Here is an 18,586-nt window from a genome sequence, read left to right as displayed (position 1 = left end):
CTAATTCACCTGCTGTTCTGGTAGGGCACTCAACTGTCCACCAACCACATTTATGGGTAAGTGCTTCAATGAGCCACTGGTACAACAACTTCCCTTTCATTTACCATGGAGAACCAACAGAGGACAAAAATTAATCAGGAGCTCCACCAAAAATACTCAAATTCACCAATGGTTATGATTATAGAGTATCTTAGCACTATGGCTGTATGAAAATAGCAAGGAAAAGGGCTTACAATAGTCTTTCATATTGAAGCTGCAATTTTATTCATAAAACAATTTCTAATGCACTGACTTTTCTATAGAGTTCACAAAAAACCTGTGATGGGTACTGAGTTTCTTGGAGAACAGAATGCTTCATTTTGCTCTAATTCATCCTATTACTGAATTAAACTTTGATGTATTGGTCTTGACAAGTGCTTCACGCTGACTGTATTGTGTATGATAGTATAATCCCTCCCCATGCATTTCCCACTGGCTGGTTGATTAATGCAATAGATCAGCTGCAGCACTGATGGCAAGAGGGGAATCACTGCCCTTCAGTACCCTCAACTGTTTGTATTTTAGTGTGTGTGCATGTGTGTTTTCATGTGTACACAAGCACCCACGAATCCACCTATACACAGGCGAAGACAGGACAAACCAGAACACTAGGAAAAGAAAACTGAGGACAGTGAGTATTAATGCTTTTCAATCATTGTTTTTAGAACACCAAAACAATGCTTCCAAATAGGTATCTAGCATTTCAACTAAATTAGGCATTCACTTTTTTATTCTTAAAGATTTACTGAGCAGAAACAGTTTTCTTCTCACCTTTAAAGAAAAGCTTTAAAAAAAAGGTGTCACATTCAGTGTTCTAATCAGTGGGCAAGGAGAGTAAAAAGGGGAGGGATTATCAAATGGACACCTACACATGGATAAAAAGGTATGGCTATGAAATTCATTTAAATGCCCCAATAAAGACAGATTATACAGCGAGTAGTTCAGTGGTTTAAAAAACAAAGAAAAATGTCTTGGATTACTTGGTCTTGGAGATCAGACTTTTGTGTTCTTTGTGGCATTTTGAAAGCATTCCTCATAAGGGAACCTTTCTCCCAGTTCCAAGCATCTATTTGACCCAAGTGCCCTGTGAGGCTCCTCTCACCAAAGCCCCTCAGCCTTGCTCATCCACAAAGGAAGACTGTGACTTCCAATCTAGGGCATTTCAAGATGCTGATCGCTTAAGTCTGCCTAATTTATGAATGCTTCTCTCTCTCCTCCAGGTCTGCTGAAGCAAATTTTAAAATTTATAGAGTAACTCAAAATAAAAAGGGCTGGGAAGCATGACCTTGGGTCAACAAGATCCAGCTGGTCATAGCTCAAAATCACAGAGATTTGAATTTCTATTTCGAAGGTTATCCTTGCAACAGAAGGCACAGAGCTGAGTGAGTTAGCCCCATTTTGGAAGACTACTATCACTTTTCCTGGCCACTTACCTTTAGATCAGAGTCTGAGAAAATAGCCAAGACCTAAGACCGGTACTAACTCAGCCAAGCAATTTAGTATCAGAAAGTGCTTGTATTTTACTAGAGTCCTATTCTTATTTCACTTTGGAATTTTTAAATAAAACACTAAAACAATGTTATACAATTACCAGACAAGCTTGTAGTCTCTTCACAAAAATTCATTATGCTGCAAATCATTTACCAGCCTGCTTTCCCCCTAAAATATTTAAGAGAAAATTATTTGTATGGATAACAAAGTTATTCTTTAGTATACCTCTAAGAACAGCTACTTAAGTCTATGCTATTTAAGACTACTATCAAGCATGCATCTTTAATCTCAGAATCTTTTGTTCTAGAGAAATCTTAATGGAAAACAGTGTGTATAAAGTGGTGAAAGTCAACTTTGCTGGAAGTAGGACGGACCTGTTCCCTCCTGTCTGCACTCTCCTCCTTCCCCTGCCACCTCACAGGCTCTGTGAGGCAGTGTGTGAACACCCAGCGTAAGGGACAACTGTTATCAATCACTTCCCTGGGTCCTCCTCCCCCCATCATTAATTTACCTGCACTTCAACGAACTATGATAATATTTGTGGAGCACCTTGTGTGGTGCCAGCACACAGAGACCAGCATATGTGTGTAGCTGTTTCAGTCCTGGGCTTCCACTTCTTTCATTCCAGCTCCTGGCATCCCTGATTCCCTGAGAAGACCCCGGGAATCTCAGATGGTTTAAAATGAGGCTTCTCAGACCTTGTTAATTTTTGTATGCTGCCACCTCAGGGTAAGAAACGGTGCAAGAAAATGACTTCCAGCCTGCCTCTCTTCATTGTCACTCTCACACCCCCCATATTCTACCATGATGACACCCTCTTGAGATCCACAATCTAAGCAAGGAGACTCCTCCAGCCAGATTTCCCTTTGGTGGCAGTTTCTTGAGGACAAGGGCAATACTAACTCATAGGAAGTGGAAAAAAGGAGGAGAGAACTTTCCAAAACATTGTTGTGAGGAAGAAAAGGACACATTTTACCCATGCTCTGACATCCCTAATAGCCACTACTGTGAGAACAGTATCTTCTACCAATGGACTCATGTTATAAAGAAATAGCATAAAAAACTGGAACCCATTCTTGGTACAAACAATGCTACTGGCGCAATACATATGTAATACAGAACATTCAAGTATACAATGAATCATAAGACATCTTAACTCCTAATTACATCTCCATGGTATTTAGAATAGAATTTTATGAAAACATACAAGGGAGTGACCTCAAGTGTTACAAATTATTCAGTTCACCTGAATACCTAAGATGACTATCATTAAGAATCTCCAAGTGGTTAGATAATAGTATCAAAAAAATCAGTAAGGATCTCTTTTAATCCTGAGAATCTACTATTTCCTACTAATATGTATTTAAATTGTTTTCTCTTTATTTCCACTCTTTCCCATACAGGGTACAGAATGGGTATTAAACCTTAGCAGCTGCAGTCAAGAGAAGCATAGTTGATAGCATCAGACAGGAAGTATTTATCATAGGTTTTCTCACTGTACAGAAATATGCATTCTCTTTTGGTTACCTTCTGACCCAAACTAGAAATGACTCTGCCTACCTAAAGCAGAGAATAAACCCCTCCTTCCCATCCCCACAGAAGAGCAGAATTCAGAGGCCTCTGACCCAAGAACACAGAGGTCTCAGTTTTAAGAGACAAAAAGCTGTGAGACCATACAACAGAGAAATAAACCAGGCCACAGTAATGAGGACTGAGCAGCAGACAGGCATTCTGAGAACAGTGCTGGAGGGAAGCAAAGCCTCCTGAGCAATACAATTGACAAAGCCTCTGTGTATTTTGAGGGAGCACTGAATAATGAGGGGGAAAGCAGAGACTGAGACAAGAACGCACAACCCCCATTCCCCTCAGAGCGAGACAGCACAGGCCGTGCACAGGAAGGGTCTGCAGAGCCTACAGACCACATCAGGTAATACGCATTGACAACCATGTTATCGTTACAGCCTTGCATAGGCTAGGCCAAAGACAGTGACCTAAGGATCTTCAGTCCTTCAGAGGACGGAAAAATGAGATCAAACTTCACTGTATCCCATCTGCAGTATGTAATAATATCTGTGTTTTACGATAAGCTCAAGTTTACTGTATCAATCCATGGCATAGATCTAGCTATTCCACAGGAACATGTTTGGTTTTTCAGAGTCTGAAATTAGAGAGTCTGGAAACACGGATGGACAACTAGACTAGGGAAGCTCTGCCAACTACTGCAGTCAGGACTGTGGGGCCATGGCTGGGCAGACCAAGCCAGGCAGCCTTTACAGAGTGGTTTACCACCACCCAGGTGGGCTTCACTTGGTCCCTGCTCTGCACTTACCAGAGAGACTGCTTGACTGAGAGGCATTCTTACAGTCTTTTAAAATAAGCTGAGGACAGTGTCTAGTTTGGTGGGTAAGTCTTTGAAGTCAATGACACCTGGGATAAAAATGCCTGCTCTGCTGCTGTGACCTCAGGCAAGTTATGTAGTCTCTTTAAGTTTCAGTTTTCTTGGCTGTAAAATTAGGGCTAGTCACTTTTTTAAGAATTAAATAAAATAATGCATAAATTGAGTCCTAAGCATAGTGCTTGATAAGTGTTAAGTGTTGGAATCTGTGTTATCTTCAGTAGCTGGACCAAAATGGGAAATGAAACAAAGCAAAAATCTAGATCCGCTTTCTCTCTTCCTTTTGAAGTTAACAGGAAAGAGAACAAGGGTGGACTGAAGGCAACATTTTTGATGAGTATGAAACCTTTACACCCTCCCTTAACTGAGCTCATCTCTATCTTTGTTCATGTTATTCCTTCTTTCTGGAGTATTCTCACTACTTCTTCCATACAACACACCTCCATGAACATATTGTGAAACCATGTTAAGTTCAATCTGTACACATTTTTGTATTGATACATGAATAAATTATCCCATCAAAGTGCTCCTCAGTTCATTCATACCTGTTCTAATTGCTCACGTTTCCTCACAGCTGCAGCTTTCTAATCCGAATTTACTACTAGTACCATCATCACAATAAATTCAAATATTTCATACTTCTATTCCACTGGACATACTAAGTGCTTAATACTGCATTGGCCAAAAAGCTCATTTCTTTCTTCTATAAGCTGGATCTAATAGTACTTAGTTGTTTAACTTCATTCCAAACAATTTTGTTAGGTGGTATTGTGACAGCTGTCATATCAGTGTACATTTTAAAAAACTTATCAAAATTGGTGAATTTTTGTGTAGCCACTTTAATACTGAAGATAGAAGAAAATACTCAACATTTTTGACATATTATGCTTTATTATTTCAAGAAAGGTAAAAACGCAACTGAAATGCAAAAAAAGATTTGTGCAGTATATGGAGAAGGTGCTGTGACTGACTGAACCTGTCAAAAGTGGTTTGCGAAGTTTCCTGCTGAGTATTTCTCGTTGGATGATGATCCATGGTCAGGCAGACCAGTTGAAGTTGATAACAATCAAATCAAGACATTAACTGAGAACACTGAACGTTATACCATGCGGGAGATAGACAACATACATAAATATCCAAATCAATAAAGTTATTGGTGAAATGAAAAATGTGTCTTATTTTATGGAAAAAACTAAATGGACTTTTTGCCCAACCCAATACATAATGGTAGAGAAACCACAATAAGAATTTTGGAATGAAGGCTGTGTTCTCCTTATACCCAGGGAAGGCAAACTGGTAGGTGACAAGCAACCCCTAATAAGGTGGTTCATTAGGATTACATTCTGCAGCTGCAGTTTCATGGCGCTTTCAAATCTATACTGACATCTTTTTGGTGCAAGGGGACTCTGGAAGATGCTATTTTCTCCATGGCACTAGTAAGGTGGTAACTACTTAAAGACAAACCACACTGCAATGCTTTATAGTTCTCCATGAGAAGCAGTTACTCTTTAGCTGTCTACTAACCACCATCAACTCCAAAATGTGTAAAGCCTGAGCTTGAATTTACCACAGAAACTAAGGGGCTCAAAACGGTGGTGGGGGGGTGGGGGCGGAGGGGCGGGGCGTGGGCAGAATCACTAGGCCTACTGTTTTCAGAGATGTAAGATGGTATTTCTCAGAAATTTTTCCACAATTACCTCCAAAGCAGAGCCTTTAGAATCTTATTTCTGGCTGTGCACAAAGGGTCTCTAAATTAATGTGTAACTTAAGTATATATTTTCTTTTCAAGAATAATGTGGGGGAGTACAAAATCGGACCAGAGATGACTACTTATATCTAGGAATGCAGAAAGAACAGCATTCTCTAGGTCCATGGAAATGTAATTTTTACTATTTTAAATAAATGTGGTCCCAATGGGTGAACTAATTTCTCTACTGCTAAATAGATTTATGCTGATTTCCAAGGGTTCTGAATCCGTAACCCACTCAATCCATCCAGCAATATTACAGCTTTTGCTTAATAACAATGGTCAAACTAACCTTATGATGAAATTCAAACTGGAAAAAAAAAAACCTAACTGTGGCTATTTCTGCTCACACAGAGTTTGGCATCCTTATGACAAGCTTTGAAAATAACTGAGAGGTACCATCTTGTTCATGTGAACGGAGTGAGCACAACTCAAGAGTCACAAGGCTCTTGCAATGACATCTCCCTAAGAAACAGGGTTTACACGCTAAAAACCAAAACACATGACTCAGCTCAGACGGGAAGTTAAGTGTTTAAAATTTGGAGGAAAAATATTATGTAATACTTGAAAAATAAAAATTTAAGAATTTTTCCCTGTGATAAAACTGTAATTAAATCTTATTTAACTGTTTCCTCTAATGACATCTATTTTAATTAGGTTTTAACAGACTGGCAGCCACAACCTATAGTTTCAGGAAGCAAAGTAAAATTATAGTCTAGGAAGACATTTAAGGAAAAGAGATCCATCAACACAGATGAGAGGTTACAATATATCCCCTCGTCCCTTAAGACCCCCAATGGTAATTAACTGCACTGAACAGACAGCCATTAGGGCTAACAGTAGGTGAGCTTACCGTGAACCTGCACTGGATTATTCTGTGAAATTCAAGTTTTATCTGTGATCTGCTTTCCAGAAAATTTGCATGTCAGAGAATAATGAATGCAACTGAAGAGGAGTGTGTTCTATAGCTCTAATAAGTGTGTTGTCTTTATCAAATGAGCAGCCTCTACCACTGCAAATGGGCTTTCTGTCCTGGTTTTAAGATTTCAATACACACATTTTCTTATAGCTGATCATGATACAACACTCATCTTGAGAAGACTGCCATACCTTTAAGAAAATAAACATGTAAAGAAAGTAAAGTACATGAAAAACTTATATACAAGATAAATGTATCTGCAAATGAGATGCATAAGCAAAAGCTTAATAGCACGCATTCGTATTTATTTCATACTACATTATGAAAATCAGGGAGGGAGTAAACAACAAAAATTAACTCAGACCAAATGATTATCTTTGGCACTTGTTTTAGAAGAGCTTAACTGAGCATAATTAGTTCCTTTGTTAGCCAGCAGATGAGGAAAGAAATTGGTCCTGTTCCTACCTCAAAATAAGTTCACATATATTTATTTGAAAGAGGGAAAAAGTTACCTGAATGTTTATTTTTAAAATTAACTTTGAATCAACACTTAATTTCAATAAGTCACATATACTCAGAATACTGTAAATCTTGGGGAGGGACAACATCTGATCCAATGGAAAAATAAAATTCTATATCTGGGCAACAATCTGATGACTCCCAAGCCTTCTGCCATGAAGCAGTGTTACTTAGCACCAAGGCCCTCTTACTTTTACACTTTCATTAGGCTAAAGTAAGGCTTTCATGCCAGGAAATCTTTTTTTTTCCCTGGTACTGGCCAGTGCCAGAAATGGACCCATCGAATCCACTGGTGCTAAGGAGTTAAGCATCTGAGATTTAATTTAACAGTTCCAGCTTTATTAAGCTGTCACAGAGCAGCCCCACTTTGATAACAGTAGCTGCTCCAATTATGGCTTGGTTTAGGGTTGACAAGTATAATGATTCATTCGTGGCACATGAGAAGTAATAAAAGGTTGTTTTGCATTATAGCTTTAAAAATGTGGGCACTTTTTTCATTTAATTTGTCACTTAGCTTTTGCTAAGAGGACATTTAAATTGCAGTAAAAGGCAAATGGGGCTTTTAGTTTAAATGTAATCCCCATATTTAAATGATCTGTAATGGCGCAGTGTTGGAGTGGGAACACTATTGTCTCACAGTGGGTCCTGATGGTGACATGTGACATTTGTATTCAGGTCCTGTATTATCCATGTGGCTAAAGGGCTTCCAATTTCATTTCACAGCCAGAAGCCTGCAGAAAACACCAATTAACTCGCAGATCCCATTTGCCGACAAAACTCAGCCTCTTCTCAATGTCTGGCATCTGGCAGTGCTCAGCATTTAATTCCAAAGCGGAGCCTTGAAGCAATGTGAGCCCTGTGCAGGGGCACAAAGTCAAATTCCCCCATTTTATTAAGAACCAAAATCCTTTCCTTTGTAGTCCAGAAGCAACTTTTAGTTAATTTTTTGGTGAATGAATATTGAGATGTGACAGCTATTGTTACTTCTACCTGGAATTCTTCACAGAACTTAGACCCCCATTAAAACGGCAAGTGACCTCTGCTCACCATCAGAATACATAGAAGAATTTACAGCAGTCTAGTAATTATTGAGGGAAGGGAATATAAAAAAAGAAAACACAGGGCAAGAAGATGCATTCTTTATACTGGGCTGAAATAAACTGGTCCATAATTAGAAGGTCATCAAAAGGTATACTAGAATCAGCTGGTGGAAACTTCCACCTAATGATAATTTATTCTTTTGATTAAGGGTTGAGGTACGTAATTTTCAAAATCAACTTGGAAAAGTAACACGTGACTAATGGAGTACCTGTCAACTATACAAATTTTGACTATATCACTATTATTTTTTTGATAACCAAGAAATTTAGTTGGTATTATCTTCCTAATTAGTTATTTGTAATTCTAAGCTTCTCTAAGTACCGAAGTTCTTTAAATTTTGTTTAATATTAATCCAGTAATTTTTTCCTTAAGTGATTCTCTTCATTATAGTTTTTCTAATCCTCATCCTTTTTACATCATAAACCGACTACTCAATTCAACACTTACTGTAACAAAATTGAAGTAAAACACTCAGTATTCTATAAAAAGTTGTTTAAACCATGCATTATACTTAGGTTGTCCAACCACCACAGCATGCCCCCAAACATTCTTCTAATACATTGGAACTACCTACTGAAGCAACAGATTAATTGGGGAGAAAGGCCATTGCCATTATTATTTCAGGTGACCCAGGGAATACCAAGATTAAATTGGCGCGCGCGCACACACGTTGCTATCCACAGCCAAGTTCCAGAACATCCTATTAATGGGCAAAAGGAACCTTGGATATCAAATTCTTTACCAATTTGCTGCATAACCCCACATCATACAATATCGCCTTGTGGAAGTCTCCTAACCTCTCCAGACTTTAGTTTCCTTATCTGTAAAAGATGTCAACTTAAAAGTCCCTTCCAATTATTATGATCATGTGGTATCTTCATGAGCAACAGTTTCCCTTGCTCTAGAACTGACATGGGATCAATTAGCATGATGTGTTCTATCATTAGCCAAAAAGAAGACAGGTATGAAAGGATGACGAGTTCTACTATTCAAATGCATCAAGATGAGGATCTTTTAGTAAATATATCCTGATCATAAAATGAATGCAAGCACTGATAAAGTTATTTTTTAAAAATTCCATTTGTCACATAGATTTCTTAATAGAAAGATAAAATAACAAGTACGTCATTAAATCCCCAGCAATGAGCATTAGGTAACAAGAATCATCCCCCCAAATTTCCCAGTGAACATGAATAGTAAATTTCTCATTTTTTTTCAACCACCTGCTGTTAATTAGTATCTGTACCACTAAGGATTTGGAAAGCTATGAAAATTGGAGGTTGCTGTGTATTTTTTCATTCTTAAAATCAACAGTTCATCTAAATCTCTAACAGTCAAAATACAAAATGAATGTTCAAACTACTTTTGATACTTCTAATGTAAGAAAAAGAGGAAAACAGGCAAATTTTAGCTGAATTGATCACAATATTAAACTAGGAACAGATAATCAGCTCTTTTATACAAAATACCTATTTAAAAAATATATAGCTTTTTTCCCCCAAATATTTAAAGACAGATTCCTGTGTTCACTTTCCGTCAGATCAGACAATTCCCTCCAAACCCTGCCAAGACTGTTTCCTGCAAAGTCCTTATTCTTCCTATTCTTCTAACCAGTGAATAATGGCAACAAGTTCATTTATGAGCAGCTCTTCTTCAGCAATACTTAGACCATGCTCTTTAAACATTCAACATGGTCTTTATCCATATAACTCAATGGCAATCTGTCAGGAAACTTATATTTACCCAGCTCATCCCAGAGCTGCCTATATTTGTCAGTCATCGCAGTGCCTTGTTGCCTCCAAAGTGACAGACGAGGGTCAGCCATGAATTGCTCTGTTATCAAGGTCAACATGCGGGCCCCATTAGAATCCCTCATCTTCAACATCTCCCGAACCTAGTAGGGAAAAACAGACCTTTAGAAAAATGTTCAAAACCAAACAGCAATACAGAGACAGAACACTTTTCTTTCCTTTTTTCTTGGAAGGGCAGTTAAGTCTTAACACCAGCTCTATTAAGCAAACAAAAGTTGTTAAAACTGCTTTCTACCCTACATGGTAACTGAATCAAAGAACTGACCATTAGTTTTTTTAAAATGTTTTATAATCCACACGATAAAAGAAATTTGGCCAACTTCCCAATTAAAAAAAGAAAATTTGACAGCCTACAGAAAAACAGTACCTAAACAGACGAGACAATCATTTGGCACCTTTCTAACTCCTACTGACTACACTCACACCAGAAGAGCAGAGCCTAAAGAGCAGTCTACTGAGAACTCTTCAGGGATCTTCTAAATTGATCTGATAAAGTTAACAATGACATCTGTCCTTCAGTTTTTCAAAAACAGCTTTATTTAGACAAAATTCACACACCATACAATTCACCAATTGAAACTGTACAATTCAATGGTATTTAGCATGTTCAGAAAGTTGTTTAGGTCCTCAAAATTAGTAATTTTGAAGGTAAATTAGTAATTTCATTAAATTCTCTTTTACTGAAGTTTTTGACATAAAGAGCAGTATCATATTCACACCAATGGGTTTGTTTTTGCAATGGTAAAAGGAAATGAACAGGGCTGTAAGTTCAAGACTGTCTTGGCTCTAAATGAGCAATCCACAAAGCAGAATCATAACCAGTGACCCAGGAAGTTAACTTGGCCTCTCATACTGGAACTTCAAGCTCTGTCCATTAACTCTTGTGCTACATTTCCCAAATGAATAAATTAAAAAAAAAAAAAAAAAAAAAAAAAAGGAAACACAAGGCTAACAGGAAACCCTAAATTATTTCATCCATTCCAGAAGTGTATAGCTATGTGTTCAACAGGTAAGAGTCCCAGCTGAACACCAGTTCTCCCTATAGGAAATTACTGGAGCAAATTCATGAGCAGTGGAAGAGGAGGGGTGGGTCCTTTAATTCAGGATTCTCTCTTTGTGAAGTCAAATGTAGGAAATGGCAGATCTTCAATAAAGCAACCTAAATCTCCAAATCAGGAGATCCTGCCTCAGGCTTGTACCCTGTAAAGTGAGGGAACCCCCCATAGGCTTTAGAATTTGAGTCTTGTAAACAACTCAAAAGCACTTCTACAGTAAATCACAAGGGTTGTGCTTCCAGGATGATTATTTCAGTAATCTTAAAAAGGAATTTATTACCTTTCTTCATGAAGCACATATTCATGAAAAGATGAAGACTGGGAGAAAGAGAAGGATTTGCCATTTACTGAACATCGTGCTTAAGAGTTTTACATTGATACTTACCATGCAATCTTTATACCAACCATATAAAGGATGCCAGATTATAATCCCCATTTTATGAATTATGAAACCATGACTGAGACGTTAAGTAACTTGCCTAAAGGACATGAGTAGTAAAGGGTAAAGGGGGTCCAATGTATAGTGATGGAAGGAGATTTAAAGGGATCAGAATCCAGATCTGTCTTAACTCTACCTAACCCTAAAAATTATGCCATTTCCTAGATTAGACACTTATGTAATTTATATGACATATATAACGCATATATAATGTAGAGAGAGAAAAATTGCAGGTGTAGGCCAGCTTAATACCACTTTCATGCTGCATCTATTAGGCCACAGTATACTCTGCTGACATGAGAATATGAAGTACTTCCTGTGTGTTTAAATATACTAAACCTTGAATAGTTACCACTATATCAAATTTGATTTAATGTTTACTTTTCTGATACATTACTCATAAATACATTTTCTACTACTCAGCTAGAAGTAGCGCTGAAAATAAATACTATTAGGCATATAAACCAGAACTATTAACCAACACTCAAGTACATGTATAGCCTAATGGTAATTAATTTTCAGACTGTTGACTCTGAGGCATTACAGGGGTTTGAAGTGCTTATGAGTTACTAAAGAATTATTAAATCACATGTAGACTAGTTTTAGAGTTAAATGTATTCTATTGTAAATCTAGTTTTCAGAAAATTGGCAATCTATGTATGGTATTGGAATAAATCTGTGTTAGGAGAGTCTGATGAATCAGAATACACTATTTTCTGGCCATAACCAGTAACAGAGTTTGCTCTAATTCTTCTGAACTAAGTAAACTTGTAATTATTCTAAATATTAGGGAAGATATTTAACAAAAGCATCAATGAGCAGAGTTATTATCTGTTCCCTTCAAACCAATCTAAATACATTACCCATAATGATGGCTATACCTCCAACGAAAAGACACTGATTTTATATTTAATATTATTAAAAAAGCTTTTTATCCAGCATTTAGATTTCTGTTTATGGTACTAAAAGTTCTGTATAAAGTAACAGATACAGTTTCTGCTCACACAAAACTTACAACGAAGATAATTTTGTTTCTTAGGTCACCAAATTTTGATGATGAAATGAACATTTACCAAAACCTAACTACATGTTAGAAACCATTATTATTTAACACCATGATCACAACTTGAGGAGATATGCTATTATTAGCTAATTTTATAGATGAGCAAACTAATATAAAGCACCTTAGAATTTTGTTTCTTAGGTCATCAAATTTTGATGATGAAATGAACATTTACCAAAACCTAACTACATGGTATTATTTAACACCATGATCACAACCTGAGGAGATATGCTATTATTAGCTAATTTTATAGATGAGCAAACTAATATAAAGCACCTTTTAAGGGCTATATTCAAGTTACTGGGGAAATTAATTAGGAAAAGAAAAAATTGAAAAGATGGCATTTTAAGTAACATTAAGATATTTATTTTGGTTTTAGCACTGGAAAGTTTTTCAAAATTGTATAAATTATCACCATTTCATTAATAAGAACTGACAGAAAAAAAGGTTCCACATCTTGCTGAAGGATACCTAAGCAAATAAATACTTGCATTGAAGCACAGAAGTTTCTAGTTGATTAACCTAGACTCTTTAAAAATTTTAATAAGTTTTTACCCTACTGTAAGCATGATCATATCAAGATACTTTCTATATATATATGTATTTAGAATATTTCTGTAAAAATAAACAACCATACCTTTGCAAAGAGTAAATTAAGCTGCTTCCCTGATCCATGGTACCCGCCCTGGGAAAGGAACAGTTTAACCTGTTCTTGAACCTGCTCTTCATCTAAGTGCCAGCAGTTTTCATCATCTATACTAGCACCTGCTGTTGGATCAGGAGCACCTAGAAATAAAAAGAAAAAAATAACACACATGCTAGATATAAACTGCGCTAAAACGCTCTGAAAATAAACTTGAAAAGAGTTAAGGTTATGTACTTTTTGCCTAAACACTTTTTAATTCAATCTGAATTCAATTATACATACAAATTTATGACTGAATATAAATACAAGAGACATTCTTGTACTTTCAGGATTTTCCTGATTTGTGCTAAGCCAAAATGCAGATTACTTTGGAACTAAAATATTTCCATTTTTTAAGATGAAATACGTATACCTTTGGAGATAAGTTTGTAAGTTCTTTAAAGAATAAAAAAAAGTTACAAAAGTGTCTCATTGTAAATACTTGATGTTTATAAAGCTCTACTGTGTAGAACATGTTAAGAAAATGTTTTGCAAAGACATTAGAAAAATATGAAACCAAGTAAATTCAGCAGAGCATTTCTCTCTTTACTATGTTCATTCAAGAAGCCTTCACCATTATCTGTTGCTGTATAAACTACATGCTGACAAAACTGAAGATTAAAAAGGGAAATCAAGCCACATGGGAACAGGCAGTGCAGCTGTTGTACTAAACCAGGTTGTAGTATCACCTTGCCAAACTGCATAAATATTTTATTGCTGAAGTACACACAAAAGATAACAGCTATATAATAAGCCCTGTTTGTAGACTGCTTTAGAAATTAAAAATTACCCAGATATTGAGGCAGGTAAAAAATGTTTCATTATTTCTTAAGAAAATAAAATAAATGGTATTCAAGGCCTAAGGTTCACAGGTAACACAAAAAAATTTAAATCTGAAAATCTTTTGTCAATGTTTCATCCCTTAAAAAGATACTTTGTAGGTATTGTTTCTCGTACTTTTTTTTTCCTTCTAATGATCTAATGCAAACTCAATTGGCCAAGTAAATAATCACTACCAGCTGCTTATATAGGTGGGGTCCATTACTCCTAAGGACAGTGAGTGGGACTGTGAACCTCCTTGAAAAGATGTGCATTCATTCATTCATTCGTTCAGCCAGCCTATTGATTGAGTGCCCTCTGCTACATTAGGGTATGGAGTGATTTACAAAACATTCGTTCAGCCAGCATATTGACTGAGTGCCCTCTGCTACATTAGGGTATGGAGTGATTTACAAAACATACAGAATTCCTGCCCTCACAGAATTTATCATCTATTGGGTTGGGCAAAAAGTCTGTTTAGCTTTTTCCATAAAATAAAAGACATTTTTTTCATTTTCAGCAATAACTTTACTGATTTGGACATTTTGAGTATGTTGGCTATCTCCCATTATTGGCTTTTAGTGGGCAGAGGCCACAGGTGCTGCTAAAAATCTTCCAATGCATAAGACAGTCCCACAGAAAAGAATTATTTGGCCAAAATGTCAATAGTACCAAGAAACTTCACAAACCATTTTTGACACATTTGATCAGTCACAGCACCTTTTCTATACATTGCAAAAATTAAAAAAAAAAAAATGCATTTCAGTTGCCTTTTTACCTTTTTTGAAATAATAAAGCATAATATGCTGAAAATGTTGTGTATCTTCTTCTATCTTCAACATTACAATGGCTGCACAAAAATTCACCAATTTTTTTTTAATGCATGTTGATATGACAGCTGTCACAAGACAATCTAACAAAATTGTTTCAAATGAAGGTGAAGACAACTAAACACTACTAGAACCACTGTATAGAAAAAACTAAACGAACTTTTTGGCCAACCCAACAGTTCAATAGCTTTCAAACTTTTTTTTGACTAAGGCCCATAATAAGAAATATAATTTACATCATGCCCAATATACCTATGTACTGATGCTTATGTGATCACATCTATCAATCTATTAATCTGAAGCACAGTATGATGGGAAAAAAAAAAAACCCTTACTGTAAGAGGCCTCATATTTTCTATCCCAGTTCTTTTTTTTTTAAAGAGCTTGTCCTGATTTTTAAAACTGACTTCATAACCCATAGTGGGTTTCAACCCACTACATAAGAAACACTTTTTAGTGTGTGGTAAATATCAATCTAATAATCATACAAATACGTAATAGTAAATGGCAGTAAGGTGCCAGAGAGACTATATCAAAGGGCGTTGGCCTGGCCTTGGAATGCCAGGGTAAGCAAACCTTGAGGAAATGGAATTTGAGCTGAGATTTTCCCTAAGTAGATTAGAAGTTAATTTAAGGCAGGAAGAGGAAGGAATGGGTCTGCGTGTGAGACTAAGAGCTTGCGCAAGGTCTCAGGAGGGAAGGGACATCATAGTATGTGGACAAAATAAGAGATTATTCATGTTCACATAACAAAAAAGTAGAGGATGAGAGGAAACAGAGCCATACAAGACAACCCTGGAGAAAAGAATGGCAAGCCCTGAAAATCCTGTCAAATAAGCTTAGTTTTTCCCTCCCTAAGGGTAATGAATGGGAATTTATGACAAAATTATCCAAAGTGAAGGAATGGGATAGTCTAGACAGCAAAAAATGTTTTGTCCTGGTGTACATAAATTTCAGCATTTCTACCATGAACTATTAAGCATTGATAAAAGTAAATGTCAAGATTCTCTATACTACAACGAAATATCCAAGATATACTGTTGATTTAAAAAAAAGTATACATAGTATAACACCTTTGGTATAAATAATGAAGTTTTAAAAATAGCTTATGTGTTAGTATTTCCTTACATATGCATAAAATATCTTAAAAGAATGTTTAGAATGAGTAACCTAGTTTACACAAGGGAAGAAGGCTCTTCGCTGAATATCTTTTCATACTTTTAAAATTTTGGAACCACATGAATATATTTCTGTATCTAAAAAATATCTAAAGTATGGATGACGGATTGGGGAGCTAAAATATATGAGAACAGTGAGGATGATATTTTGATGGTCTATACAAAAGATGATGATGGCAGCTTGAAAAACAGCAGTGAGAACAGAAATGGAGAACCTGATGGGTTTTTAGGATGTAAATCAACAGGACTTGATGAAGAAGTAAGTATGTGAGGTACAGGAGATCAAGGGTTGAGAGACACAGGGATTTCTAGATTGAACTGAACAAGATATTGGAAACTCACTGACCCACAGACCATCAGAGCAGGACCAGGTCTGGGGGTGGGAGGGGCAGTGTTTAGTTTAGGTCATGAGTTCAGATGACGTAAATTTTGAAGCACCTTTGAGACAGGCACATGAAGAGAACGGAATATCAAGTATGTTAATGGGACATACTGTGGTAGGCAGTATGCGGTAAAAAGACCATCTAGGATGGAGCTCTAAGGAAAGCCAACATTTAAAAGCTGGGAAAGAGAATGGGCAACAGTGGCAATGGGAATGCATGGTTTATTAAGAATGGGAGAGACTGGCTCTTTCGAAAGTAAGGCAAAAAAAGCTGTTCCAAGTAGGGACCTAGGTGAGTAGGTAGATAGTTACAAGCTCCCAGAGAGCAAGGATTTTATCTGCCCTGCTCACCACTGATTTCTATTATCTAGCCAGTATTTGCCACTATCAGGCAATCAAGTACTGGGAGGAAGGAGGAAAAAGAGGGAGGGAGAAAGGCATGCATCCATCCCCTTACAATCAAAAGTGATTCCCATCAAAGAGGAACCACTGCTAAAGCATCCTCAAGTCCTCAAGCACATTATATCATTACCTCGTTTTCTTCTCAGTGTTCCCTGGAGGTCAGTATAGATCACAATCCCTATTCTACAGAGGGAGAAACAGGTTCAAAGTAGTTAAGACTTATCCACAGCCCCACTGCCAAATCCAGTCTCCTGATTCTCTCCCCTGCCGAAGAATACTCGTCGTATATCCCAGAACCTTGGAGCTAAAGTTTGAATCCTAGAGGCACCAAAGCAAGGGTTATGAACCCTAAATCAAAGGCAAATGTAAGGAACACCACTGAGATGTTTGCAGGCATTTGTTAGAATGGTTTCTCTTGTACAGGAAGATTTAAGGACACAACAACGTTGTGAAGAGTTTACCGGGGCTACATTTGTATCCTACAGGGATTCAGAGTCCCTAATTCAGCCAATTGTTTTGATTCTACGAAAAGAGACACAGACACAGAGACAGACAGATGGACACATGCACGCAAAAACAACTGCTGATTCTTTACCTAAACGAATCAGAAGAGACTTCCAAGAAAACCAAACTACAGGGTCTAACTTTTATATTTTTGTTTTTCCCAGTATCTTCCTAAAATCCTCCTGGGACATATGGCATGCCCCTCCTCATCCTCTTCTAGGAAAAACTCTGACAAGGACTAAATATGCACTCTCCACTGTTCCTTCCGATAAATGAGCTAAATCCAACTTCAATCCTTACAATGGTTATTTCCCCCCACTTTTACGATTTTTATCTTGTTTTCTATTGGTATTTACTGAAGGCCAAAACCTACAAGGAGCCCTGTTCCTAAAGGACATGGATGGAGGCACGCCAACCTTTCACTGCTTGCGCAGAACCTTGTGAGGCCTGGAGTTTCCGTCTGCCACAAAAATACCCAGATATTCTATGTAGATTTGAATTTGGTTTGGAGAAAATCCTGGTCTTCTCCTTGGCTTAAAGTGGCAAAGGGGTCAACATTCAGATACTCTCCCCAAACATCAGCATATACTCAAGTCTTATATTTTTCATACTAAGATAAGTACTAGGGAGAATAATCAGGAATCACTTTTATTTGACCTGAACTACACAATAAATTTTTCCTTAAAATCTAATAGGTTTTAAAACACTATCATATTTTTAAAATATGACAGATTTAAAATGTCTTTAAGGGATTATTTAATTTACATACATATGGATATTTATCCTTGTCCAGCTTGAAAGATATCTAATAGCAAATGCCTAGATAGATGAATTATGCTTCTCAAGTTAAAAAAAAAAGTTGTGGTTTTTACTTGGGGAGGGGTGTGAAGTACTACTTAGAATTAACTTACTTCTTGAGCATAAGGGAGAGGGAAGAGGCAAACAGAGGGAAAATGGCCCACAGATAAAATTTTACTGCATATAAGCTAATAAAGTTTCCACACAAATTCTAATCCTGGATTAGAATTCAGAAGACTTCAGTTCTAGGCACAGTTCAGAAAAACTGTGTCCTCCAGCAAATCACTTAAGCTCCTTAGGTCTCCATTTCCTCAACCCCAAAATTCTATAGAATAGAAATAAAAATTAACCAGGTAATAAAAATTAGAAAAAACATGTGGCTCTGCAGAAAACATCCTCACTTAGCTGT

General features: G+C 36.8%; 1 protein-coding gene across 1 annotated transcript in view; it reads right to left on the bottom strand.

Moving 5' to 3' along the window:
- The window catches only part of ZSWIM6 (zinc finger SWIM-type containing 6), a 176,132-nt gene that overhangs the window by 39,020 nt on the left and 118,526 nt on the right, over positions 1 to 18,586 (bottom strand). Inside the window, exons 3-4 of the mRNA XM_054578394.1 lie at positions 13,217 to 13,365; positions 9,955 to 10,105 (exon numbers count right to left, since the gene is read on the bottom strand). Coding sequence (XP_054434369.1) covers positions 9,955 to 10,105; positions 13,217 to 13,365 — 300 coding nt within the window. The remainder of the gene's footprint in view (positions 1 to 9,954; positions 10,106 to 13,216; positions 13,366 to 18,586) is intronic.

Source organism: Pteronotus mesoamericanus, unplaced genomic scaffold (genome assembly GCF_021234165.1).
Source record: "Pteronotus mesoamericanus isolate MK-2021 breed Mesoamerican mustached bat unplaced genomic scaffold, CSHL_Meso_final contig_50, whole genome shotgun sequence".
In the NCBI taxonomy this organism is placed as follows: Eukaryota; Metazoa; Chordata; class Mammalia; order Chiroptera; family Mormoopidae; genus Pteronotus; species Pteronotus mesoamericanus.
This window is presented reverse-complemented; position numbering and strand designations above follow the sequence as displayed.